The sequence below is a fragment of the Mus musculus genome, chromosome 2 (genome assembly GCF_000001635.26).
Source record: "Mus musculus strain C57BL/6J chromosome 2, GRCm38.p6 C57BL/6J".
Classification (NCBI taxonomy): Eukaryota; Metazoa; Chordata; class Mammalia; order Rodentia; family Muridae; genus Mus; species Mus musculus.
In genome coordinates this window covers 153,974,945-154,000,905 of record NC_000068.7, presented here as the reverse complement: position 1 = coordinate 154,000,905, position 25,961 = coordinate 153,974,945, and the positions used below count along the sequence as shown (strand labels likewise).

At 44.9% G+C, this 25,961-nt stretch overlaps 1 protein-coding gene across 2 annotated transcripts; it reads right to left on the bottom strand.

Annotated features, from left to right (window-relative positions):
- Positions 1-410: 410 nt before the first annotated feature.
- On the bottom strand, positions 411-25,961 carry Bpifa6 (BPI fold containing family A, member 6). Of its 2 annotated transcripts, NM_001080811.1 has the most exons (11): positions 25,923-25,961; positions 17,915-18,014; positions 15,893-16,104; positions 14,347-14,633; positions 13,663-13,767; positions 11,561-11,701; positions 10,438-10,501; positions 9,985-10,045; positions 8,570-8,661; positions 7,656-7,698; positions 411-838 (listed from the first exon to the last, which is right to left on the bottom strand). In NM_001080811.1, the coding sequence occupies exons 2-11, from the start codon at positions 17,997-17,999 to the stop codon at positions 825-827; spliced, it is 1,104 nt and encodes a 367-aa protein (NP_001074280.1). In that variant the 5' UTR covers positions 18,000-18,014; positions 25,923-25,961; the 3' UTR covers positions 411-824. The 2 variants fall into 2 exon arrangements, with proteins under 2 accessions (NP_001074280.1, XP_011238004.1); XM_011239702.1 differs by lacking the exons at positions 17,915-18,014; positions 25,923-25,961 and having other exon boundaries at positions 15,958-16,011.

Here is a 25,961-nt window from a genome sequence, read left to right as displayed (position 1 = left end):
ACTCATTCCCACCAGCCCTGCTAAGGTCACTCTAAAGTAAACATCATAGCTAGGGTGAGGAGAACACCTGTGGGCCAATATGAAGATATGATTCCTGCAGAGAAAGCCGTGGCAGAGGGCAGAGGAGGGATGAAGAGCAGAGAGCATGGCCGGGGTAAACTAACCAGGGTGTGGGTATTCCCATCCATTGCCTCCCTCTGCGTGTTGCCCATGGAAGACCCACTGAGGGCCTGTCTGCAGGACTGACTGCAGGAACCACACAGGCAGAGGAGTGGGTGTACCCCCAAACAAGTATTTTGCTTTTGTACCATCAGTCTCTCCCCACCTTGGAGTCTCTGCCCAGAGCTGTAGCATCCAGGAGGTTTGTATGGGTGTCCAAGGCTCAGCAAGGAAGGAGGAAACTGGAGGGCTTGAATCCAAGGAGACCTTTATTGTTTCTGATTAGAGAGACACTTGAGACAATTTCTGCTACATTCTTAGCAGCAGTGACAAGGGGGGGGGACTTGTTTTTATATAACTTTCTGTTCGCAGCATAACACCTCATTAATCTCGCACAGAACACCATGATAGATCCAAATAAGAAATGGCCTATTAAGTGTGACCTGCAGGAAGAATGTGTGTCATGGTAGAGGGGTTCCCAGGATCCTCTCCTGCCAGATGCTTGGCTGCTGCAGGTCTTGCCCTCCACTTGAGCCTTCATGGCTGGTCTCTGGAGACTTTGAGGGCTACATCCAGGCTAACTCCACTTGCCCCTTCTTCTTCTTCCTTGCACAGTTGTCTGGCTTTAGAAGTCTTCCTCAAGCCAGCATGGTGTCTCAACTTGTTTATGAAGAGGGAGCTGACAAAAGAAGGTTGAGTAAACAAATGCTGTTGTCTGCTTACCAAGCATGGCTCTGTTATCCTCAAAAGAACCTAGACTTTGGCAGCTCTGTGAAGGGGAGAGACTCCAGAGACTTAGGGAGTCCCTTCAGTGCAGGAACCTCAGGGTGTGGTTCCTGGACTGCCACGATGCTTTTTCCTCAGGACCGAGTCAGAGAATAATAAAGTATCCCCACTTTTTATACCCAAACCAATGAGGTACAGGTGGAGAAACTGAGCCCCAAGCAGCATGGGACATTCCACAAAGACACAACCCTCACACCTCCTCCAGCTTCTGTGTAGGACAGTGGACCCTGCCAGGAAACTTGGTAAGGTTGAGCGGGTTCAGGGTCCCTGGCACCCAGGCACCCACCTGGGATGGTAGGTGGCTCCACGCTCCCTACCAGATTCCTGGCCTAGAACATGTGCCACACTTCCCACATGTGGCTTGTGGAAATGTGGCCTGTGGTCATGTAGCCCAGAACAGAGTTCTCCATGCTAATGATGTATCTAGAGGCCCTGAGGGTTTAGCCAGTAAGCGTCCCTTCCCAGATATTCCTCCCTGCAAAAGGTATTTGATCTCTGGTCCACCCTGAGAAGGTGGTGTGCACCCATTTTCCACAATGAACAATCAATAAACCAGTTTGGAGCCAAGGACTGTCTCTTTCATCAAGAACCACCATGGGGAACATGGAGAAGACCTTCGCCTACAGAGCGGCACTGCCTGAGCCTCTTACAGAAGGCCCCTCTGTGCTCCCAGACAACTGCTGCTAAGCTAAGGACTTTCGCAAATTAGTAAAGCCAGAGTTATCCTCCCCCTGGCCCTGGCCTTGTCACAGGTCCATGGACATCCCAACTCTGTTCCCAACTCCCCCTGACCCAGTGGCATCTGGATATCCAGGTGTTTGGGAGATCCCAGCCCCAGGCTCCTCATCGCTGCCCCATGTACCCTCAACCCTTCCTTTCAGACTCCATGAGGTTTCCAGCAGTGACTGGACACCTGGGAGCTTGGGAACCCCAAGGGAGGCTGAGTTTTTCCACCTCCTGAGTAATATATAGTATAGGTGCTTTGCTGTAGCCCAGCACCCGACAGCTACTGGAGCAGTACAGGGTAAACACAGTTTAGTGTCTCCACGTTTCACCTCCCCAGAAGTAGTTCAAGACAGTTAATCTCTCTGAGCCCCAGTTTCCTGATTTATCAACTAAGAATAGTAGCAGCTACATGCTGGGGGAGCTCTAAGAGCACTGAGTAAGATGACTCCTGGCCAAAGCAAACCTGAGTCTGAGGGAGCAATACTGAAGGTATATCACAATACCTGACCTCAGACTGTATGACAGAGCCATAGCAATAAAACATCATGAGACTGACACAAAACAAGACCTGTAGATCAAAGGACAAAGAAACAAATCCACACTGCTACAACCACCTCGTTTTTTATGACACATTATTTAAAAATAAAATAAAACCTCTTCAACCAACGATGCTATGTAAACTAGGATCACATATGGAAGAATGGAACTAGATTCGTATCTCTCACCCTGCTCCAAAACTTGTTCAAAGTGGATCAAAGATCTAAATGTAAGAAATGAAACTCCGAAGCTGCCAGAGGAGGATAAAGGCATAGACCAGGGCTCTGTAAAAACCAGTGCATTAGCTCAGGCTATAGCAGAGGAGGGAAAACTGACAAATGAGATTCCATGAAGTCAAAAGTTTCTGCAAAACAAGGACAACAATTGCCAGGGTGAGGAGGCAGCCTACAGAATGGGAGAGAACCACAGGCAGGGATTTAACATCTAGAATTCATAAGAACTCAAACACCAAAGAAACAACATCCAATGAATACCTGAGCAGATGTCAGGAACCGACAGTTTTCAAAAGAAGAAATGCAAGGGGCCAATAAATACTTAGAAAACAAGTTGTACTTCCTCACACTGATATTACATCCTATCCCTGTCAGAAAGAGGGTCATCAAGAAAAATTACAACAAATGATGGTAAGGATAGAGGAACCCTTATTCACTGCTGATAAAAGTGTAAACTGTGGGGACCAGTGTAGTATCTTCAGAAGACTGAAAATAGAACTACCATGTGACTCCTGAATGGACACCTCATAAAGAAAAATGAATAAACAGAATGTGAGGCATGTACACAGCAGAGTCCATTTACCTTGAAAGTTACCTATCCATTCATTTATCATGGACACTCAGGCTGGTTCCACAGCCTGGCTGTGGTGAACAGTGTAGTAGTGAACATGGCTGTGCAGGTGTCTTGCTGACTTAGTCTCCATTGGGTATATATCTAGGAATGGAATACTGAAGTTCTATCTTCAGTGTTTTGGTTTGGTCTGGTTTGGTTTGGTTTGGTTTGGTTTGGTTTGGTTTGGTTTGGTTTGGTTTGGTTTGGTTTAATCAAGGCAGGGTTTTTCTGTGTAGCCCTGGCTGTCCTAGAACCTGTGCTATAGACCAGGCTGGCCTGGAACTCAGAGATCCACCTGCCTCTGCCTCCCCAGTGCTGGGAATAAAAGTGTATGCCACCACGCCCCGCTCTATCTTCAGGTTTTTGAGGACCATTCATACTGATTTCCACAGTGGTTGCTCCAGTGTGTGTGTGTGTGTGTGTGTGTGTGTGTGTGTGTGTTTCCCTTTAGTACATCTTCACCACCACTCATTGTCATTTATTTTCTTGATCACAGCCATCTGACAGGGGTGTGCTGCAGTCTTGGTGTGATTTTGATTTGCATATTTTTCTGACAGCTAACCATCTTTCTCTAAATATATATTGTCCATTTACGCTTCTTTTTCCTCCATATTAAACAAAATAAAAATCATTTAAACAGTAAGAGACTTGAGTTAAAGGAAAAAATATCTAGGACCCATTTTTAAAGAGTACTTTACCCTACTTAAAGACACACTGCCCCACATGTAACAGCAGTGTACAACAAAATCTGTAATACTGTCCTTTTATAATACTGAATGAAACACATTAAAGTTCTCCAATCAGAGTACACTCTGCTTATTATGCTGTCGGGTCAAGCCAGCTGTCATTTCTAATGGAGAACAAGTCTTTGGTCTTTGGCAGCTTTGTCAAGTGAGGTGGTAGGTGTGTGTGTTAGGGCCTTGCGCCTGTCAGGGTCTCTCAATCCCTGCTGGCCATTGTTCTCATCCTTCCTCCAACTGAGTAGGTGTGTCTGTCTCACTGTCCGGCTGCCCATCAAACTCGAAACGGATTGGCCTGACTGACAATCTCTGTCGTTTGGGGTAGCTTCCATCAGTTCACTAAACGGCACATGCCTCTCGATTTTCTACTGTCCCACAGAACCACCCTACTCCACACCATTCAACTAACACCGTGGCTCTTCTTAGTCAGATGCAGGTGTCTCCTCAGCAGCCAGGTCCACCCTATACGCACTCATCTGTATCTCTCCTTTGGAGAACTTGTTCAACAATCGTGCTAACTTAGTGACTGAAAGATTTGCGGGTGAGGGATTAATTAATTAGTTTAGATCTTTCTATGTGGGCAACAGTACCCCTTTGTTGGAGGCACAGCTGACAAAGATACTCTCGAGTCCTGTCTGCTGTCACTACACTCTGGAGATCCTTCCCTTCGCTGTGCACACACTTTCAGATGTCCTGTTATCCCATGAAAATTATTCTTAATATTGTGTTTAGCTTAGAAGTGTTTAATCGGTTTTTAATCATATGAAATCCATGTATATGTGTAAAAGTAGAAAGGAGCTGGGGCTGGGTGAAGGAGAGGATAGTGGGGGACTTGGGGGCGGCATCAGTGTGGTCAAAGCACCTGAATGGGGACACCATTATAAAGCCTCCACTTTTTACAATAAATATATACTATTTCTTTTTCAAGGATCTGGTTGATGAGAGTAAAAATGAATGAATTATTCCTGTCATTGTCCTCAGTGGAGAGACTGAGGCACCGTGGGGGGTTAAATATTCTATTCTGCCGAAAGAACTGGGATTGGAAACTAGGAAATTTGACTCCAGCCCATAGGTTTGGGCATATGCCAAAAAACACACGTTAGCAGTCTCATGGCTTCCCCCTAGTGGCCTATCTTGGAACTGACCAGCCTTGACCAGTGCAGCCCAGGCTGGTGCCTTGCCTTGACCACACTTGCTCTTCCCTATAGTTGGGGGGTGGCGAGGGGAGGTGGGGGAGCGAGAAAGACAGCACCCTGCTCATTCAAGGCCTGTCTGCGAGAAACAGGAGAGAGGTGCGTGTTTCCACACCCCCTGGGCTCCCCATCTGAGCCTCTGGGGCCTCCCCTTTCGGCCTCTGTGACTGCCCTTTCTGATTTTTGCTCCAGACCTTCCCTTACTTGTGAGTTAGACCATCTGGCTGAAGAGACAGCTTGCTCCACTGTCCAAGTTCTGAACTTAAACTTGCCCTCCATTTTTCTCCTGGCCACCCAGTGAGGCAGGTGCTCTCCTTATTCCCAGGTTTCAGCAGTAATAGAACCTCAGGCCTGGCTCATGGCTGCTCGTGGCTGCTTATCACAAAGTTCTTGGGACTCTTTAGTCTCTGAAGCCAGGACTTTGACTTCCTGGGACTCAAAAATGTTGCAATAATATTAACTGTTAATTCAATGGGATTTACTACCATCCAGGAAAACAGACTCTAGTCATGCCTATAGGAGGTTGTCTTGATTGCTGGGGTTAGAGGACCCCCTTACTATGGGTGACACCCCAATCTGGGCTGCAATAAGAGACTAGCTGACCACCAGCATGCGTTTACCACCCTGCTTCTTGACAGTGGATGTAATGTGACTGACTGCTGCTGTGACTTCCCATCATGACGGACTCTTGGGAAGTTAGAGCCTTGAGTTACATGTATGTATGTATGTATGTATGTATGTATGTATGTATGTGTGTGTGTGTGTGTTTCTGAGACAGAGTTTTTCTGTATAACTCTGGCCGTCCTGAATAGACCAGGCTAGCCTTGAACTCAAAAATCTACCTGCCTCTGCCTCCCAAGTGCTGGGATTAAAGGCATGTGCCACCACTACCTAACTTGAGTTACATTTAGACATGTGCTATCTGGGCCTTCTCCCTCCCCCTAGGGAGACCCCACAGTGAAGCTTTAAACAGAGCAAACATCTTTTGAGTGTGCTTCTCACAAAAAGATAGGAGTGTCAGGTGCTGAGGCACAGCTAATTTTCAGGGTTAAGGGCTTCGTGTAGCATCTCCTCTGGCTCCTGTTTAAACTATGGGGCCTACCTCTTAGCTGACACACCTTACTTGACTGCCATTTGTCTTGATGGATCCAGCATCAGCTTCAGATGACCCCAAGGGTTGTCAGGACTGTAAGTTCTGTCTACTGTCTGAAATGGAAGGCCATTCACTGTCCTGTCCCTTCGCTTCTCAAGCACATGCCTTTGGTTGGTTCTTACAGGTGGGCCTACTTGAAGTAGTTCCATGCTAACACACAGATCTGTGGATGCTTTCTCCTGGTCAGTTTCTGTGAGTGAAAGCCCAAGCTCTAGAGAAGGGGCTGGTAGGGGGTGGCTATAAGCAATCACTGGAGATAAGGTTAAGGCCAGAGGCAACCAAGGTCAGAGAATTCCAGTGTCACTCAGTGTTAAACATCTCTACATAGTCCTGCCTGGTCCTATCAATATCCTACAGGAAATGGGGGTAGGGGGGCCACTGAGCATCTGCATCTCACAGCAAAGAGATTAGAAGACACTGGCCCCCATGAGGAAGACTTGTTATGGCTTGGGCTTTTTTGGAAACTCTTCTGGCATCTGATCTTGTCCCCTTCTCCACCCAATACTCTTAGTTAAAAGCCTTCTTAACAGATGGGAAAACAGAGACCAGAGAGGGGGAGAACTGGACTGATAGAAGGGACACGGTAAGTTGGTGGCTGTGATTAACACTAATCAACATGACGGTCTAGAGCCACCTCTGGGTCTGTCAAGGAAGTAGTTTCTAAGCTGAATTAATGGAGACCCACCCTGAATGTGTCACACATCATTCCATAGGCTGTGATGCAGGATTTATTCAGGAGAAAGTAAGAGAAACACCAGCATTTGCCTATGCTTCCTGATCACAGACTGAACATGCCCCCGTGCTCTTGCTGTCATGCCTCTCCTACCACAATGATTTGTACCCTCAATCCAAAATAAATCCTTCCTTCATTCCATTGCTTATTTCAGGTCATAGCATTAAAAAAAAGTAACTAAGACACTGGCCAAACTGGGATTTAAGCCCATAGCTAATTCCCAGCTCTGGGATGGCTGTTCTGTGGAGTAAGCTGTCCACGAACTCCAGCCTAGCACTTCCCTCTATGGAAGAAACTTCTTCAGTAATCCCTCTATAACAAGAATCACTCTGGATAGGAAAGTGTCAGAGTGTCACTGTAATCATAATTGCTATGGATTGAGCTATCTCAGTAACCTACCTGTAACATTGGTCAATAAGGTAGATATCCCACAGTCATAGAAACATTAATAACTGAAGTATAAAATAACTCAGGAGCCCCTCTAAGGCACCAGCCACCTAGAACTGGACAACTCCAAGAATTTCTCTTTAGCAGCAATCAGTGAATTGTCCTAGAGACCCACTTAGACATGACCCCTCTAGAATGGACTATCTCAGGAACCCCACTGTAATACTGTAGAGTTGACTTTCCAGGAGCCCAGCATCAAGAAGGCTTACCCAGGCATAGGTCCTGTGGCTCAGGGTTTCATATTTATTTTCAGTGCCCTTCCCAAAGGACATTCAACACCAAAAAGAGAGGTAGGATTGTGGGATTCTGGGGTAGATACGAGAAGGAAAACTTACTTTTAAACAGCCAGTTGATAAAAGAAGCCGGGAAGGTTTTGTTCTGGAAAAAACAAAACAAAACCAGAAAACTCACAGTCATTGTATACCTACTGTGTGCCAGGCTCTGTGTCTGCTGCAAACCTGACACCAACTTTGCAAATGAGAAGAACAGACAAGGAAAAGAGACTGGGAGATGGGAATGGCTTTCACGACTCTGTTTCAAAACTCTGGACTTGAGACTCTGTCCTTGGACAGCTGAGGACTGAGAGGCAGTGGACTGCTGACCCCAAGATCCCACTTTGTGGCAGAATCCAGGAACTGCCCCCAAGTTCCTGGCCATACCACAGCCTGGAGAGATTTGGGGTTGGGAGTATATAGCCAAGGCCACCAGGACCCTGTCCCAGCACCCTGAAGGTTCCATGTATGAACCTGCCAAGCCATAAACTTGAATGGGTGTTTAAATCTTTTTTAAATCAAGGGCAAATCAGAAGAAGCCAACAGTTTTTTGAGTTCCTACCCTGACCCATGTATGCCAGGGACTTTCTCGCCTAACCATTAGTTCATATTCATGGTACTAGACACCACCACATCAAGTACAGGGCCAGTGGGACATTGTAAAACTTGCCAGTTAAACCATGCTATCCCTTTGAACAGAAGGTACCAACTCTAGGTATGCTCTGATACAGGAAAACATGCATGCTGGGAGAGACAAGTGGTGGAAACTGTATGGCTGTGAAAATCACCCCAACTTGACAGACAAGAAAACTGGAGTTCATGAGTAAGGGCGTGGTGCTCAAGGCTGCATGGTCATTCAAAATCAAAGCTTGGGTTGGCTTTCTTGATAGTACAGATTGGGCACATTCCCAGCCAAGGAGACCTCATGTGGGGATAACTGACTTCTCTGAGGAAGAGGAGGAATTGGCTCTTCATACCTTAAAGTCCATGGTATAAGTGCGTTCATACAGCATGGGTTGTTTGGTATCAAGCAAGTTGCTGTCCTCCGGCATCCCAAGTGAGGCGATATCTGATGGAGAGAAGGGGACATGTGGCAATGGAAAGGTCAGAGAAGACACAAATCATTCAACTCATGGAAACGGGGGCTCATAAACCTCACTCGTCCATTCCTGTCCCAAGCAGGCATGTCTAAAGGAGAGACCATTCCCTATCTGCTGAGTGTGGACTGAGGGCACAGAACCCCGCCATCATCCAGGACAGGGTGCTGGGTGCCAGAACCTGCAATGGCAGCCTATCTCTCCTACAGGCAGACATATCCATTCTCGGGGCCAGCAGCTTCCTTCCCTTCCTGTCCTTGTGCTTACCATCGCCCTTCCACTCCTCTTTGCATTCATCTGCCCTTTTTCCTTTCCCCTCTCTTCTTTCCCTTCATTTAGCTGACTCAGTAGCTTTTTTTTCCATTCACTTGGTCACAGTCCATCTCGCCTCCCTTCATCTTCACACACATCTGCTGACAGGCTCTACTTTCCATTCCTCACGTATCCATCGTTGATATCTCACACATGCACACTGCAACACCATTACTCTTTTCCTCAAATTCTTTTATTTGTGTTTTTCCTTCCATTTCTATTTGTCTATCTTTTATATCCTTCCATCACTCCTTCTGCCTTCTACCACCCCCCTCAACCCCGCACTCCCCTCCTCCTAAATGTCTGTCATTCTTCTGCTATCTCCCCCACCATTTTCTCTCATTCCATGTTTCTGCTCTCCCACCCACTCATGCCCACCATATCCCTTCTTTCCCTTTCCACTCCACACACCAGAATATTCTATTTGAGGGGAGGTCTACACTGTACCTAGTCTGGACTGTCAGATAAATTGGAGGTGGGGGAGAAATGCAACCAAGTTCCCTCAAGGAGCTCTGGGCTACTGAGATAGATAATCTGAAAGTAGACATGTCCACACAATACAGTGGATGGTAAATGGGTGTGACCAAGGCTATAGGAGTCCTAAGGAGGGGGCTCTGCTGAGAAAGAAAGAAAGGCTTTGAGGTGGACCAACCATGGTGATTACACTGGAAGATGAAGGAGTATTTCAGGCATAGAAAGCTGAAGTGGGAAGTCCTGCAGAACTCAGCCATTGTGTCCCCATGCATTGTAGGGTATATGGAGGTGGTTTAGGTCACTCCACTAGAGAGGAATGAGAACACTGGGAAATTAGCTTCTGGAAGACCTTGATGGCATGCCCTGAGGTCTCCACTTGATTCCCCAGGAAATTGGAGATCTGAGATGAAACTCAGAAAGCTCTCTCTAGCAGTTGTGTGGTAGTAGGTATAGTTACTACTGTAGCAGTAGACACAAGAAAGCAGTGTGCAGGCAACAGCTCTACTTACTTTGGAGAATGGCCAACTGTTGGTTGATGATGTAGAACCAGAATCGGGCCACTGGGCACAACTGCAATACAGAGGATGGGTATTGCTAAGAGGGTACTTACATATACCTCACCAGTACATACATGCTGAATCCTTTGTAATCTAAGACACCTTGCCAGATAAGTCTCTGACATAAGATGGAGAAAGTCTATCATAAACATGTTACAACCTCCCTCTTACACAGGCCTAAGCTGCCTGCTGCACAATTATCCCTCTACCACTGTCTTTTTCTCTGTTCCTTCTTTGGAAGCAGGAACCTTGACAAAGGACAGAAGAGTGATTGCATAGCTCAGTAGTAAAGCTGTCCCATTTGGCTGCCTTTGCTCCCATGGACTGCTCCCTCATGCCACTGGATACAGTGCTCTCTCCACAGCTCATGTTCAGGGTCTTCCAGGGCCACATTGTCAGACTTACCATGTTGGGCAAGGAGATGTTCAAGGACCATTTCAACATTGATTCCATCATTTTGGAGATTACACTGAGGAAAGGAAAGGGAAAAGATCGTTACCACTAAGGGCTTTGAAATTCTCTGCTATACAGTCTTAGTAGTGGTTAGGTCTCTGTTGTTAAATCAGTGCTTCTCAACCTATAGGCTGTGACTCCTTAGGAGGTTGAATGGCCATTTCACATGGGTCATATATCCGATATCATGCATGTAACATATTTACATTATAATTCATAAGTGCAAATTTACAGTTCTGAAGTACCAATGAAAATAATTCTATGTGTGGGGGTCACCTCACTGTATTGGGAGGGTTGAGAACCACTGTGTTAAATTAAGCAAGTATGCATTTTCAGACCTCCCCAGTGAACCTAGCTTAGACCTCTCAAATAGACCACTAATGTCTTTTTAATATGCCTTTTATCTACTCTTTTTTAATCCATTCCTGAATCTATCCATGCCCATCCATCTATCCATCTATCCATGAATGGGTGCACTCACATACATTCCATTCATCCATCATCCATCTATCTATCTATCATCCATCCATCATGAATGTGTACACTCACATACCTTCCATCCATCCTTTCACTTCTCATCCAATCAGCTTTCCATTCATTCTCCTTCATTTTCACTCACATATCTTGCATGGTCTTGTTTCCAGTGTGTCTCCAGGAACAACAGTGTCTATTGACTCGATGTGTGCTGGATTAATGATGATAAATATGAGGCAACTTCTGCCCTTAAAAGCTCACACAGACACCTCAGGAGACGGCAGCCCAGCAGGAAAAGCGATGTGGCAGAGTTCTTACCCAGCATCTCTCCACGAGAGTTTGAAAACAGGAGCACCCAAAATTCCCCACAGATGGGTGCTGCCAGGGAGGTCTGTACTTCTGGCCCAAAGATGTCCCCTTCTGCTTGGGATTCCAAGCTCCTTGAGACAGGAGCTTGACTGGAAGCAGGGCATTAAAACACTAGTGGCATAGTTTGCTGGCATCTTGGACAGATTCCATGGAGCCTGATAACTACTTCATGAATAGCACCATCCCATGCCATGCCCTATGTGGTGCCCAGCTATCCTGAGTTTATACCTACCCTGAATTCACTTGGATCCCAGTGAATACTGCCCGGCAGCTCTTCACGGAAAAGGACATTTGACCAGGTTCCATCTGTTGCAATTGCAAGGGGATCTCGATGTCCACATCCACTGTGGAGCCACTGAGAAATGAGAGTATCCTAGTTGCGTGGGAGAGGGCTGTTAGAAGCTGAATGCATGTCTGGGAATAATACTCTAAAAGGTTTCACTGGGACTTGCAAACAGGTCTGGGCATTTATGGCTGAGAGGTAACTGATACACATACTTTAAAAAAAAAGGATTCCTGATGGCCTATATTTTAATTATATATATATATATATATATCAAATACATATATATATATATTCAATGAAATAATCTATTGAAGTAAATGCTTATGCATAGCTCAAGACTCATTTTAAAAATGAGTCTAGTGAAAGGCTACTTCTTTCTCTGTCTGCCTAGAGCTCTGCCAAACTCATGCACATCTCTCATATTAATATCTCCTCCTGGACTTATATGCACACTTACAACCACCCATGTCGAATGTGTGTGTGTGTGTGTGTGTGTGTGTGTGTGTGTGTGTATAATGGTATGTGTGTGTATGTGTGTTGGCAAATATGTTAATGGTGTGTATGTGGGGAAGAGAAAGAGATGGTATGTATGTGGTGGTGTATGCATGTGTTGTGTGTGTGATTGTGTGTAATTGTGAGTATGTGGTGGTGTTTAGATGATGGTGATTTAGATGATGATGATGGGTGTGTGTGTGTTTGTGTGTGTGTTTGTGTGTGTGTATGTGTGTGTGTGTGTGATGGTAATGGTGTATATGTATGTATGATCTATTTGGCTAGGCCAGCCAATGAGCTTCAGGGATGCACCTTTCTGTGTCCTTACCAGTACTGGGGGTGACAGGCACAGATCATGAACCAGATCTGAGTTCATGTCCTCAAGCTTGTGCCACATACACTTTCCCAACTGAGCTCTCTCCACATCTTCATGTGTAATCTGACTAAACTTCTCTGAGTTTCTAGTAACGGTTTGGTAAGATGGACGGAATAGTGACCCCTCCCTTAGAAGCCTACAGTGTGGACTGAGAGAAACACTCAAAGAAACTGCTGCCCAGAACCTGGAAGTATTCAAGAATGTTAGAAATATTTTATCACCATCACCAGGTTTCTGTAAGATAATTTGGCAATGTTTATCAAAGGCTATAAGTTATAGGGTGGTGATATAATGTGGTAATTGAATGCCTGCCTGGCACAATTGAAGTCCTGGGTTCAGCACTCAGCACAGTAGGTAAGTAATAAGCTATAAATTGTGCTCGTGAGACTTTCTATAATTAGAGAATTAACAGATTTATTATTTGTACCAATCACAGAGCTATTTAAAAGAGTGACCTGGCGAACAATCCTGGTGTCTGTCCACAGGATAGCTCACAGTACCATGGTGCATATGTGGCAGGGAACACTTATTGCTTTACAGAATGGTTGTAGGGAAAGATCTGCAAGGAAGCCAACCGAGAGCTTAACGGCCAATGTCTCTCAGTTGTAAGAGTGGAGGAGGTGTTCTTTTGTATTTTAATTTCCTCCCCACATTTGTTTCAACACAGCTTCACACTCTGGCAGAAAAGCAAAAGGGTTGACTTCCATTCCGATCCCGCCATCACTGCCGGCCTAAGAAACTTTATCAAGAGCTGGAATATGTTAAGATGTCTGTTGAAGGAAAGAAAACCACCCACGACCAATAGAACCACTTGCTCTCCCTAGGAATTCCCTCCACTCCCTTCTGCCACTGCAGTAAGCTACTTTGCATCACTGAGGCCAAACGCCCAAAAGAATCAGCAGAAAGTGGGTGTTTTGGTCTCAGTGTTTCAGAGACACCGCAGTTCATCTGCTGGGGAAGGCAGATCAGTGGGATGTACCTGCTCATGTCATGGCAGAGCAGGAAACTGAGGCAGCTGGAGCTCAAGGACCTTCTAAGGCCTGCTTCTAGTAACAGATGTCAGCCAGGCAGGCTCTACCACTTAAAGGCCCCACCGCATCCCAAAATAACGGCAGCGCTCAATGCATGAGCCTACAGAGGACAGTTCAGATTCAAACCATAACATGCCCATTTTGCTCACCCTGGGAAATTGATAGTCAACTTGGTCTGAAATTTAATTTCGAAATCAGATGAGGCAAGGACCTTCCATGACAGCTGGACAATGTCGAAGCGGGTGACATTGAGCCTGCACAAGAAGAGTGAGGTGAAGTACAAAAGCCAATTTCCAGGTCTCCTCAGCCCCCTACTCAGGCTGCAGTGGCTTCCCTTCCCCCATCCCATGCCTGTCCTTTCTGTCCTTGCTGTTTATTCTGAGTCCCATTTCTATAAATCCCAAATTGGAAAAGCATCAGTCAGAAACTGATGTTTGTTTTTTGATTATAATGGTGAGAGAAAACACAAATGCCATACTGAAAACCTCAGCTGACAACTGTGGGATTAGCTTGGAACGAAGGGTTCTTTTACTCACTGGGGGACGGATACTAACTTAGGGATAATTGGTCAGAGCATCTGTGATATGCTTTCCTGATGTGACTTACCATATATCAAGGCTCAGACAAACCTTCATAAACGCAAAGGTTAGACTGTGTTAGAGAAACACTAGGCAAGGACTGACTTTGGAAGAGGAAGTGGTGACCTCTTTCTAAACTTTCTAAAGAACAAGTCAGACCAATGTCTTTCAGGTACCTAGAACCTTCTCTGACCAATGCTTTAGGGAGTTGTCTTGATGCTTAAAAAAAAAAAAAAAAGAAAAGGTCAAACTCACCGGCTGTCGAGTTCCCCAGAATTCATGGTCTTCAGAGCATCATTCATGCCAGAGAGACTCCCATGGCCACAAAGGCCACCCAGGGGGCCTTTGCAGACCAGGCCTTCCACCGCATTGGTCCCTGCTGCATCCAGGAGATCATTGTTGACACCAAATGATACTCTGCCACCCAGGAGTAGCGTTTGTAGCTTTTCCCTTTCTGTGAGTAGATTCTGGCTGTTGAGAATAACAGTACTCAACAGTCCTTCCTGGGCCAGCATGTCTTGGTTGAGGCCAGATGTTGGCAACTGTTGGTTAAGGAGGTTGCTTAGTTCTCTTTAGAGTGCCTTCATATTAACTGTGATGAACTAATAGAACCCAGCCCCATCATCCACTGGAGTTCCCGTGTGGACAGGACATTCAGGTAGTACTTTCTCAGTGAGACCAGGGTGCTCAGAGAGACACCAAGTCTTGATCCAAGAGGGTAGGTTACATCTGTCTCCAGACAAAGCTCATAAAAGAGCACACTGGACCTCACAGCTCCTACACATTCCGTCTCCTCCTCTCACCACTGGGAGCTTGTCCATACCCCCTGATATCTAGACCAAGGACAATCATGAATTATAACTTCATTTTTATCAATGCTTCCCAGACACTGGCACCTAGACAAGCAAGGCCAAGTCATGTGAAGCTTACAAACTCCACCCCTGAAAATCTGTAAGGCAGAAAACACTTTTGTCTTATGGGTGTGAAGGAATGGCCCATTCTCCCTTCAAGACTCCATTATGGATGCTTATGGCCAAAATGATCAACTCTCTCCAACATGTTGTCCCACGTCAGGGACTTGTCATGGCTGCCTATGGTGACAAGCCTGTAACTCTCCTTATAAAACTCATTCAAAGGTAGATTCCTGGCAGCGCCTTTTAATGAGCCTGTTTTAATTTCTAACATAAGAATGGCCTTGCCTCAGACTTGACATAACCATTATGCAACCTACAGTCAGAGGAATCAGAGGTAAAAGATACCTTAAACCTAGACTAATCATGACTGTGGAGTGGTCATTAGTCTAAATTGGTCATGGCCATTGGGTGAACTAAAGCTAGATTCCTGTTTCAGACTGACTAAGCCCCCAGATAACTCAGCCTCAAACTGACTATCCATTGACTTTCCTTCAAACCCATTACATGACCTAAAGCCATAGTGGACTTTTATTGATCCTGATAAAATCTTCCAGAAGACTGACCCAGTACTACCTTGACCATAGCAACCCAAATGACCTATTATCAGTCCAACCATTTGTTAAAACTGTTCATATTGATCCACATCACCAGATGACCCAGTTCAAGGCTGATTATTGGTTGACCTTGCTTCAGATGGACCTGAGCCACCAGGTGACACAGCCCTATACTAACCAGAACTACCACCTCAGACCTGGAAGCACGTCCTAAATATAAAGCTCATGACACCCACCATCAAGAAGCTAGACTCTCTTGAGCATCTGTGGCAGCCTTTGGTGGCCTGTGGTGGCCAGGACTGGTGATACTCTTTGGACCCAGCTGAAGGATACTTGGCTGGTAATGCCACTTGTGTCCAAGCCTCCTGGGATGTTCATCTCAGGTTGATTAAGCTCACCCAGGGACATTGTAGAGATCTCAGGTGAAGTAACAGTCATAGAAGTTGGGATTGTCCCACTGCCATCTCCCAGATCAATGAATTCACCTCCATTATCATACACCAATCCTGCATCCAATCCTGTATCACCACCTTCACTTTGGATGCCTGCTAAGACAAAGACATCTGGGTGAGTCCTGGGGCATATGCTCCCATAGGGGACAGAAAAATAGGTGTTCCATGTAGGGCTAGCAGTGGCCAAACCCTGGGGCCAGGTTCCTTGCAAAAGAAAAACCAAGGTTCACGCTTGCACATGAGCCCAGGAGGCAATGAAAGGTCAGATACATGCAAAACCCACTGGGTCATTTATGATGTAACAGAGGTGAACAAATGGGCAGTGGTACTCTGACGAACAGAATGAAGCCTCAAAGAGGGAGCAACTGCTTTGGCTGTTCATAGGTTCCCAGATCTTAATTTACACACACACATACACACATACACACATACACACATACACACATACACACATACACACACACACACACACATACACATACACATACACACAAACACATACACACACATGCACACACACATACACACACACACACACACACACACACACACACACACACACACACACACTTTATTTACTCTTTTACTTCAGTGCTGGTGATGAAGCCCAGGGCTCTGTAAAAGCTAGGCAACTACTCTTTTCTAGTACCAAGCTACATCCCCTTCTATTTCTAGACCTTGGTTTTCACACCCGAAAGGGGACTTCTCAAATTGAGACATAGAGGATAGCTCTTCTTCCCCTTTATTAGTTTTTCCTTTTGACAGATGAAGTCTCAGTTCCTGATATCAAAATTACACCTAAAGCAAAAATCTGTCCCAGGAATGTGACTTCAAATGAAGACTCTTCAGAGATACGATACGTGTGGGCCAGGCTGTAGACAGGGAGGGTAGGAGTTATCTGCAAAGGGTTGGTCATCACACCGGAAGCTGTACACTCCCCGAGCAGGTGCTTAAGCTCTTATCTGCGTTCTTAGGCACTTTGAGACTGCTTTTACTAAAAAGCACAGATGCCTCACTGAGCCCACAAGATAGAAACCTGTCATCAGGGCTTTGACTTCAGACTCCTGCTTGCTGCCTCCTTGATATGTCAATCATCCATCCACCTAACTTAGCTCTTTCCACTGCACGGTTGAAAGCTCAAGGATAGGCCATTGCTCTAAACCTGCAGACATCTTGGATTCCAGGAAAAGCAAGCCTCAGAAGACACATCCCCTGCAGATGAGGACAGCTGTCTATGAGTGTGGGCACACCCCACAGCAGAAGTGATGTCTTGTGAGACCAGATGAATCTCCTCAAATGATGACACGAAAACAGCTTCAGAGCATCCTTTGGAACCAGGATGGAGAACCAAGTAGACCACACCTGGACTGAGCCCTCATCAAGCGGACCTCTTGCCCCTCATCCCAGGTCTTGCTCTATTGAACTGGAAATTCCAGAGTACTAAAGGTGAGCTTGGGGGCACCAGTTTCTCTTTGAAATTTTTTCAGTTAAATCTCCTCTCTCTGTTTTGCTCACCATTGTTCTCAACTTTAATTGGCACATTGTGGCAGGTGGCTGAGCCTGCAATATTAAGGCAGCCAGAGCTCAGGATTTTGCTCTTTAGGGCAAACCTTCATGAGACTGAGACCATTAGAATTGAAGGCTAGAAAGACCTACCTGGGAAGTGGATGTAAAATGGAAGTTTATGTTGAGATGATCAATAATGGAAAGAGAGTAGTTTACTAGATCTAGATGCCAAGATGTACCCCAAGAAGGGAAAAGGTGTCTTTGGGGGATGGTACAGTGCCTCCAAAGATACCGGCAAATCTGCATTATTCTGGTGGTCAGGTACACTAGAGGTGTCAGTTTGTCTCTTTTGGGGTTTCCCTTAGATAGAATTCCCAAGGACGATGGAATAGCTCACCTGACTTTTGAATGGAATCTTCCAACAAAGCATGGCTTCTGCTAAGCAGGCAGCCAACGGAGAGAAAGATCCACAAGAGTCTCATGTTCACTGCAAGCGCCTGTAGAGACAACGGTTGGTGGATGGAGTAACAGTAACCCATGTCCCCAGAGTCCTGGGGTCTTATGCAGAACTCACAATCATTCTCTATGTGGTTTATCCAAGCCTCAGTTTCCCCATCTGTAAAATCAGACACTTCTTACTTTCTTCATTTGGAATATCCTGGCATTGGATGTGGTAGGGGATCCCTCTAGGCAGTGAGCACCTCTGCTTAAGTAGTTAAACCTGGAAGGTTGTGCGGGTGGGGAGGTCCTTCAAGTTTATTGTACAATAGTTAATGTGGTAAATACTTTTAAAACAGAATTTGGGGAAGAAATAAGGTATGGGAATGTAAAATGAGTTGCCCAAGACCACACAGCTAGTGACAGAGAAAAATCCAAAGCCAGGCAATCTGAGCCCCAACCCCAACTGTGTTATAACAGGGGAGCTGGCAGAAGTGATTGGTCACAGAAGTTACCCTATACTGAGGACCTAGCTCATGTGCTGAGTGCCTTTTACTCACTTAAATCCTTCTAACAACCCTAAGATGAAATGGAAACAAAACGAGCTGGCAAGGGTCCTTCAGTGGCTAATGGTAGAACTAGAACACAAAGACATTATTGTGTGAATTCACTCTTAGCTATTTGGGCCAGAGGGCGAGGGATGCTGGGGTAGGTTTTCAGAGCTTTTCAGAGATGGTCACACGGTAGTCTTCTCCTCTGTGTGTGCTTACAGCATCTCTGCTGCTCCTCCAACCAAGAGGTGGGGGCTGTGTTTCCTACCCCTAAATCTAGGTGGGTGAGGGTTGGTGATCACCCCAAAGAATGGCGCACACATAAGTGACCTTGTGACCCAGTGGCTATGCTATCAAAAGGGCATGGCCTCTGTTCTATCTTTTCCCTCTCCCTCCCTGCTTGCCTTTCAAACTCCACATAGTGAGGAAAGTGCCTTAGCCATGCTGGAATTAAATGTTCGTGTATCTTAAGAGATGTCAACAACCCTCGTGAAAGAGGAGAGCATTAGGATGTGGCTTACTGCAATGGTTCAAGGGTATAGCCCTCCTGTTGCTGGATGGAGAATGGATCTGCTCTTAAACTTCCCTTTCAGGAGAACTAGGGGATCACACGCTAATGCAAAATGGAGTTGCCTGTCAAAGTGTCATGTCCTTTGGACAAGGTTGGTTTAACCACTCCTATGTCTGCAGCCTCTGAAGTAAGGCCTAGCTTATAGCACTGAGAACAAGAGGTGGAACTGAGGCTCTTGGATTTAATATGCTGGCAACTTGTTAAAAAAATTTAAAATCAATTAAATATACTTTGTAATCACATGTGTCGTACATGCATCTCTCCTGGGATTGCCAGCTTGAGAATTAAGCCTAGGCTGTGGGGGACTGAGCCAAATGGAGGAGAAGGTAGCCTCCTTGGGCCTGAAGGTGGAGGAAAGGATGAGGGGAGGAAGAGGAGGACGGGCATAGAACAGTGGGGTTAAGTGTGTATCTGATACTAGCCTGAAGGTCCTGAAGCTGTAGCCTCAGGCAGGATGATGGCAAAAGGGGGAAGATGGACTGTGGAACTCCTAGGGCCCAAAAGGCCAAGAGGGTTGATGTGTGAGGACACCACAAAAACAGCCATTACCCTTTCTCACAGACTAGTCGGGGGTGGGGAGGGTACATCAGAGCAAGATCACAGCAAGGAGGACATATTTGGTGCCATGATGTCCCCTGTAACTTAGAAACAACTATGGCTAGAAAGCCTTCATCACTTGCTTGGGCGCATGACTTACTTTGGGTTTAAGAGGAAAGGCTCAGGGAATTGTCTACCTGCCAACTGAGAGCAATTATCCATAATGATAAGGTTATGTCCTGGAGCAAAATTTATCTTATGAGAGCCAGCCAGATTACTTCAAGTGTTGGCAGGGTTAAAGACTTCTTTGACCAGGTCATCTGTCAGAATCAGAGCTGAAACAATGACCAACCAGACCATATCTTGACCAGGACTTCCCAATTAATTGCTCATACCTTTTGCCTCATGCCCCATGTCCTACTTAGCATTAATTGTCAACTTGACTCAATCTAAAGTCATCTGGGGGAAAAATTTCAATTGAGTAATTATCTTTATCAGATTAGCCTGTGGATATATCTATGGGAAAGTTGTCTTGATTATCAACTGATGCAGGAGGCCTGGTCCACTCTGGGTGGCACCATCCCTAGTCATGTGGTCCTAGGCTATACAGAGGTTAATGATTATGACAGTAAGCAATGTTTCTCCATGGGTTCTGTTTTGAGTTCCTGCTTAAGTTCCTGCCTGGACTTCCATCAATGATGTAGTGTGAGCTGTCGGTGTAAGCCAAATCAATCCTCTTAAATTTTTTAACACAATGTTCTTAGCACAACAAAAAAATGAGAATAAAAGACAAAAAACCTAGACTATCTCAGTTCTTCCTCTACTTAAACCTAACGCTGACATCATCACACCAAAGATGACTTGGAAGTCACTACTCCCCTTTATCTGTTCTTCCCAGTGAGCATGCAATGGTTACATCTCTCCTGCTTTTCACCAGTCCTTATGTCTTTACTTGGCGTACACATGACCAAGCCTAGCCCCTATGGCTTCTGTGTCCTAAGATTTTTTTTTCTTGTAACTGTGGATACAAACTCTGGTGAGCCAAATCAGGAAAAAGGACTTCTTTGGGACTTCTACCAGCCCCAAGTTGACCCCCAGTGGGAAGACTTCTTAGACATTTGCACCCTCACTCCTCTGTTTGAAATGCAACCTCACTTCAGAACCCTAAACTCAAATTGGCTGTCCCAAAGAGTTTCTGAGTCATTATTTGGTGGTGGTGGTGGTAGAGAGGATTCTTTTCAGTATCGTTAGCTGCTTTGTACCATGGTCCAGAGGAACAGAGAAGCAGTGTTCATACTCTAAAAACCCTGGAGCCAGACCCTTGGTAAATTCTTCTGGATCTGCAGACCTCAGCTCTTGCCTTCCCCCTTCCCTTGTCACTTTTAAGGGCTGGGAAATGGCTCTTAAGTTAATAGCACGGCCTTCTCTTAAAGATCTAAGTTCAGTTCCCAGTGTCCACATCAGGCCACTTGCAACTGCCTGTAGCTTCAGCTTCAGGGGATGTGGCATCATTTCCTTTCCTAGTTTTTGAGGACATTGCATGCACAAAGTCACACAGTGAGATACACCTATACATACAATTGAAAATAAAAATAAAATCCTTATCATTTTTGAGGCTCCTTTGGCTTTTTTAAGAATGAACTTGAATTCTGTCTTTTGTCTGACAAGAAGGTGGTTTCCTTGTTTTGGGGGAGCAGAGACTCTTCTAACCCATTAATATTCTTTTGAACTATTTGGGTTTCTCCTGGTGTGTAAGGAAAGCCTGAACTCTGTAACTTGTGATGGAAACTAGCAGACAAGGGTTTTTAAGTACATAGACAAACAAGGGTATTTGGTAGATCTCTATAGTGGTTTGGGTAACTGTAACCATCCAGGCAAAGACATTTTGAAGAGACACTCGTGTCTCAAAAATCTGACTATCAGAGTATTTAAATGATGAACTCAAAAATAAAGGGAATCCCCCCCACACAGAGACTTATACCAGGATAAAACAAAACAAAACAAGTGCCACCAGAGAAGAAATCTGTCTCTGAGAAAAGAGATTCCACAAAGTCCTAAGAACTCATCAGACTGCCTTCAGGGTGAGATTGAAGCCAGACAATGATGAATCAACAGTGACCAGAAAGGATCACATCTTGACCAGAACTGCTTGGATGGGCATATCCTTGACCCTCTATTTAAATTTCTATCTCACTTTAGACCTGAAACATGGGTTAGGGGTGTGGGTGGTCACTGGATCCCTTTGTTCCTCTTCCCAATGTGGTTTCATTGAATAAATCTCCTTTTCCTGCTTTTCACTATTAATTTAACTCTTTTAACTCTTCTATTAAGAACAGGGGGCCAGACCTGGCTTGGGACACAAGCTGTGAGCCCAAGATTGTTAACATAACCACAGACAATTCTAAGTCTGTACCCTCTTACTGACCCCAGTGAGAGTTCTACCTGACTAATCTTTATGAATCTATGCCAATTTATCGAAGGCTGCATGATAAGTTAATACAATGCTTGTGTGCCATCCTGTGTACTAATCTAATAACATCTCTGATAATTGGATTGACTGAGGCATAAAATCTGATGGCTGCAGCAATAGTCCCTTCTTCCAGCCCACTCTGTGATGATGGGTGTTCTGGGTTAATTTCTATTGCTGGAAGCAGCATAGAGGTGGAAGGATTTGTTTGGCTGACTGTTCCATCCTAGAGTCTATTGCTCTATGGAAGCCAAGGCAGAAATTTGAGGTACCACATCCATAGTCAAGAGCAGAGAGAGCAAACATGTGGACTGTTACTTGCAGGTTGATGTTTAGTCCTCAGCTTGTTTTCTCTACTCTTATGTAGTTTATGGCCAAGCCCATGAAATGGTGGCACCTATATCCAGAATGGGTATTCTCACTGCAATTAACAGTCCCTGTAGACATGCCCATAGGCCAACCTGATCTAGATAATTCCTCAACAGACATCATTCTCAGGTGATTCTAAGTTGTGGCAAGGTGACATTGAAACCAAACATCAGAGTAGGTGACTAGGGTCTTAGTGGGTATCAGTGATGTACAGCCCCAGGACATACCTCATGTCTCATAAAAATCACATCAGGAGAACCTATCCCATTGCTGTAGGGGGAGATACTGACAGTAAAGTCTGGTTCCCTAATTGGTTCTTGATTTGGTCAATAAAAAAGGCCAGGAGCCAATTGCTGGGCAGAAGAGACAGGTGAGACTTTTAGGTCCCAGGGGAGAAAAGAGATGCAGGGAAAGAGAAGGACCTTTTGCTGCCATGCATTGGTATGAGAAGAAAGCAGCAGTCACGTAAAGCCTTAGGGCAGCTAGGGCCTGCAGCCTCCACCTCGGGCCAGGACGGAGGAGGTTGACTGAAGCAGCTGATACAGGCTAGCTGATAAGTTTAGGGCAGGAGATTCTGTGCCCAGCCATTGTGCTAGTAGGGAAATTCTAAAGTAATAAATCTCTCTGAATCTTTTTATCTGGGAAGCAAAGGGGAGTAGAAGAGAGAAGTTGGGTTGGGGGATGGTTGAGATTGATCCTGGGCTAAACCTGATGGAGCAAAGGGAACTGGGAGAGGCCAGAGCATGGTCACTAATGCTGGACCCAAGGTGGCAGCCAATCTGGAGCTAAGCCAGGAGGGTCTAACAGTGTGATTGCAGCTCCCAGGAAAGGCAGTAGTTTGTTTTTTAAAATTTCATGAAGGAAGTTCAGCAGAGGTCACATAAGGGTTCATCAGCCATACTCCACACAATTGGAGTTTCCTGAACTATGTAAGAGATGCTAGCTGACCCTTTTGTAGCATTCTGGGAAGGACTTTTCATTATGCAACAATGATCCCAAAAATTCCCCTAGCATCCATTCTTGCTAAGCCATCAAGATTAGCATCCAACCCAGAAGAACATGGTGGAAATCTTCACCTCCTTCTAGAATTCTTTAAAGTAACTAAGTAGCAAACACATGGCTGCTTGATTTTTGCACACTTTCAACATATCTATCACATGATAGAATTGCTATTCTTGTCATGCTTTGATTAAGCATGGATAAATAAAGTAATAAATATTTGGGGCATGGTTTTAGGTCTTCTCATAACATTAGTATAAAGGGGCTGTTGCCTCTACACTTTGGTTCATTCCTATCCTCCATGCTGACTCTGCCTAGCACTCAAGGTCCTTCCTTATCTTAACCAGGGCTTCACTGCCATTCAAAAATTTCTCTATTAGCTTGGGGCTAAATAATAAATAATAAAACTGGTTATTTTAAATCCAAGTTGTTGTTGGCTGCTAAGAGGCTTGCAAACAGGCATTGTCAAACTTGCCTGTGCAGACAGGTGGCCTAAATGAGTCCCTTTCCTTCATAAATTCCATCTGGATTCAGCTCGACTTTGTAAATGTTTGAGACTGGTAACAACTGTGCTTTCATAAATTGCTAATGTGTAGAGAAATGGTTTCAAAGATTGCTTTTCTCTAGGTCTTCCCTAAGACTAAGACTATTGAAGTAAATACTAATTAGCAGAAGTGAAGAGAGGCTCCGTGATAAAAGCACTGGCTGCTCTCCCAGAGGGCCATGGTTCAGTTCCCAGCACTAACATGGTGGCTTCCAACCATCTATAACTCCAGTTCCAGAGGATCTAAAACCTCTAGTTGGCCTCTGTGGGTACTGCACATATGTGGTGCATATAAACACAGAGTCCAACACCCATACACACAAAATAAAAATAAAAAATTTAACATACTCAGAAAATATGAAGAATTAAGATGCACATTAAATGAGGAAAAATAAAATGTGTAATAAAATATTTTTCAGAATTCAATTGTTGTAGAAAGTATTTCAAAATAAATTTAAGTTTTCTAAGATCAAGATTCAATGCACTGGTGAAAACTGAATGGAGCTGAATTGTCTGTGTCTAAAGTAACAAGGCATTCTCAAGAGTTTTGTTTTGCTGTTAGTGGCATTTGAAAACAGTTGACTTGAAGGACAAAGGTTTATGCCTTATCAAAATGGTTGTTGTTTTTCTGACTTTGTCAACCTTGAACTACTCAGGAAATCAAGTCTTAACAAAGCCAAGGGTCTGTTTATGTTAGTATTTCAAACATCTACCTTATAAGCAATTACTTGGAAATTTTTAATATTACCAATACCATATGTATACATTGCTAAAAGTGCACACAACTTTATGTCTAAACTTTGTCCAAGTCTTATGCAAAACTTTATGGAATTAAAAGCATGTGAGTTAAGTATATCAAAAGTAGCCGGCAAATTATTGTTATATTCAATACTTATGGCATCTGAACTTTCAATACATGAAAAGACAAGAAGGAAAGAAAGAAGGAAGGGAGGGAGGGAGCAAAGAAGGCAGGGAGGAAGAAGGAAGGAAGGAAGGAAGGAAGGAAGGAGTAGAAGAGGGAGAAAGGAGACAGTCACTCACGGCTCCTTGGCCAACTATACCACACAATCATGATTTTCAGTACCACATCTCATTAGTTCAAAGACGTGGATTTTTTTTTTCCTTATTTTACCCTAAAGTAGATTGCATTTTCACAAACGGATGCATATACAGGAGGATGGCTGCTATGCAATTGATGGCATTGCAGTCCCCTCTGAAGGACCCTGAAGATGAAGTAGATGGAAAGGGTCACTCTTATACGTTGGACAGATAAATGGAGTTAATACAGCTATTGTTGTTGTTAAAGACCCAGCTTAGTAATGGCCCCATCAATAGCTCTGGGCTTGCGAACTCGGCTGTCTCTATCCACTGCTGAAGCCGGAGCTCAGCTCTGCAAATGACTCTGCGCATCTGGTACTTGTGTTGAAGTAGCAAGAAGCATCCCTGTTCCCACCAGCCTCACTGAACAATGAAAGTGAGAAGGATGCTATGTAAGTGCCAGACCCTGAGCTGGCTCTTTGCTCCCATCAGGTTTTGTCCCCTCCTTCCCAGGAGTGCACTATGTTCAGTTCAACAACGCTATTCTGGCATGGTTTACAGTTGCAGAATCATTATTTTTGACTATCAGAGAGAGAAACCTGATCCCAACAATATTAGGGGACAACAATTTCAGGGCAACATACATGTCTGTGCCCTGGAAATGTCTGCATAGAGATGAGCTAGATGGCACAAGAGTCCTGAGCTCTTTATCTCCCTCGAGTATGGTGTCTGTTGTTTTGACAGGCATAATATTCAAAGATGAGGGTTGCTGTCTTAAGGTCCCAGGGTGGCCTGAAGGGTCAATGACAAGGCAGGATGGACCCCAGAACTCAAGTCCCTCTTCACCTAGATATTCTCCTTGCTTTGGGAGTGGGGGTACAGGAAACTTACCTGGGTTACAGCTCTAGCCACTTAGGACATGTAGGTCTC

Bases quoted from the DNA above. Each gene is read 5' to 3' on its own strand.
- Bpifa6 (NM_001080811.1), bottom strand. From the start codon at position 17,999: ATGAGACTCTTGTGGATCTTTCTCTCCGTTGGCTGCCTGCTTAGCAGA. The intron at 10,046-10,437 runs GTAAGTCTGACA...TCTGTATTGCAG, and splicing joins ACATCTCCTTGCCCAACATG to TTGTGCCCAGTGGCCCGATT. The intron at 7,699-8,569 runs GTATGAAGAGCC...TGTTTTTTCCAG, and splicing joins CTTATACCATGGACTTTAAG to AACAAAACCTTCCCGGCTTC.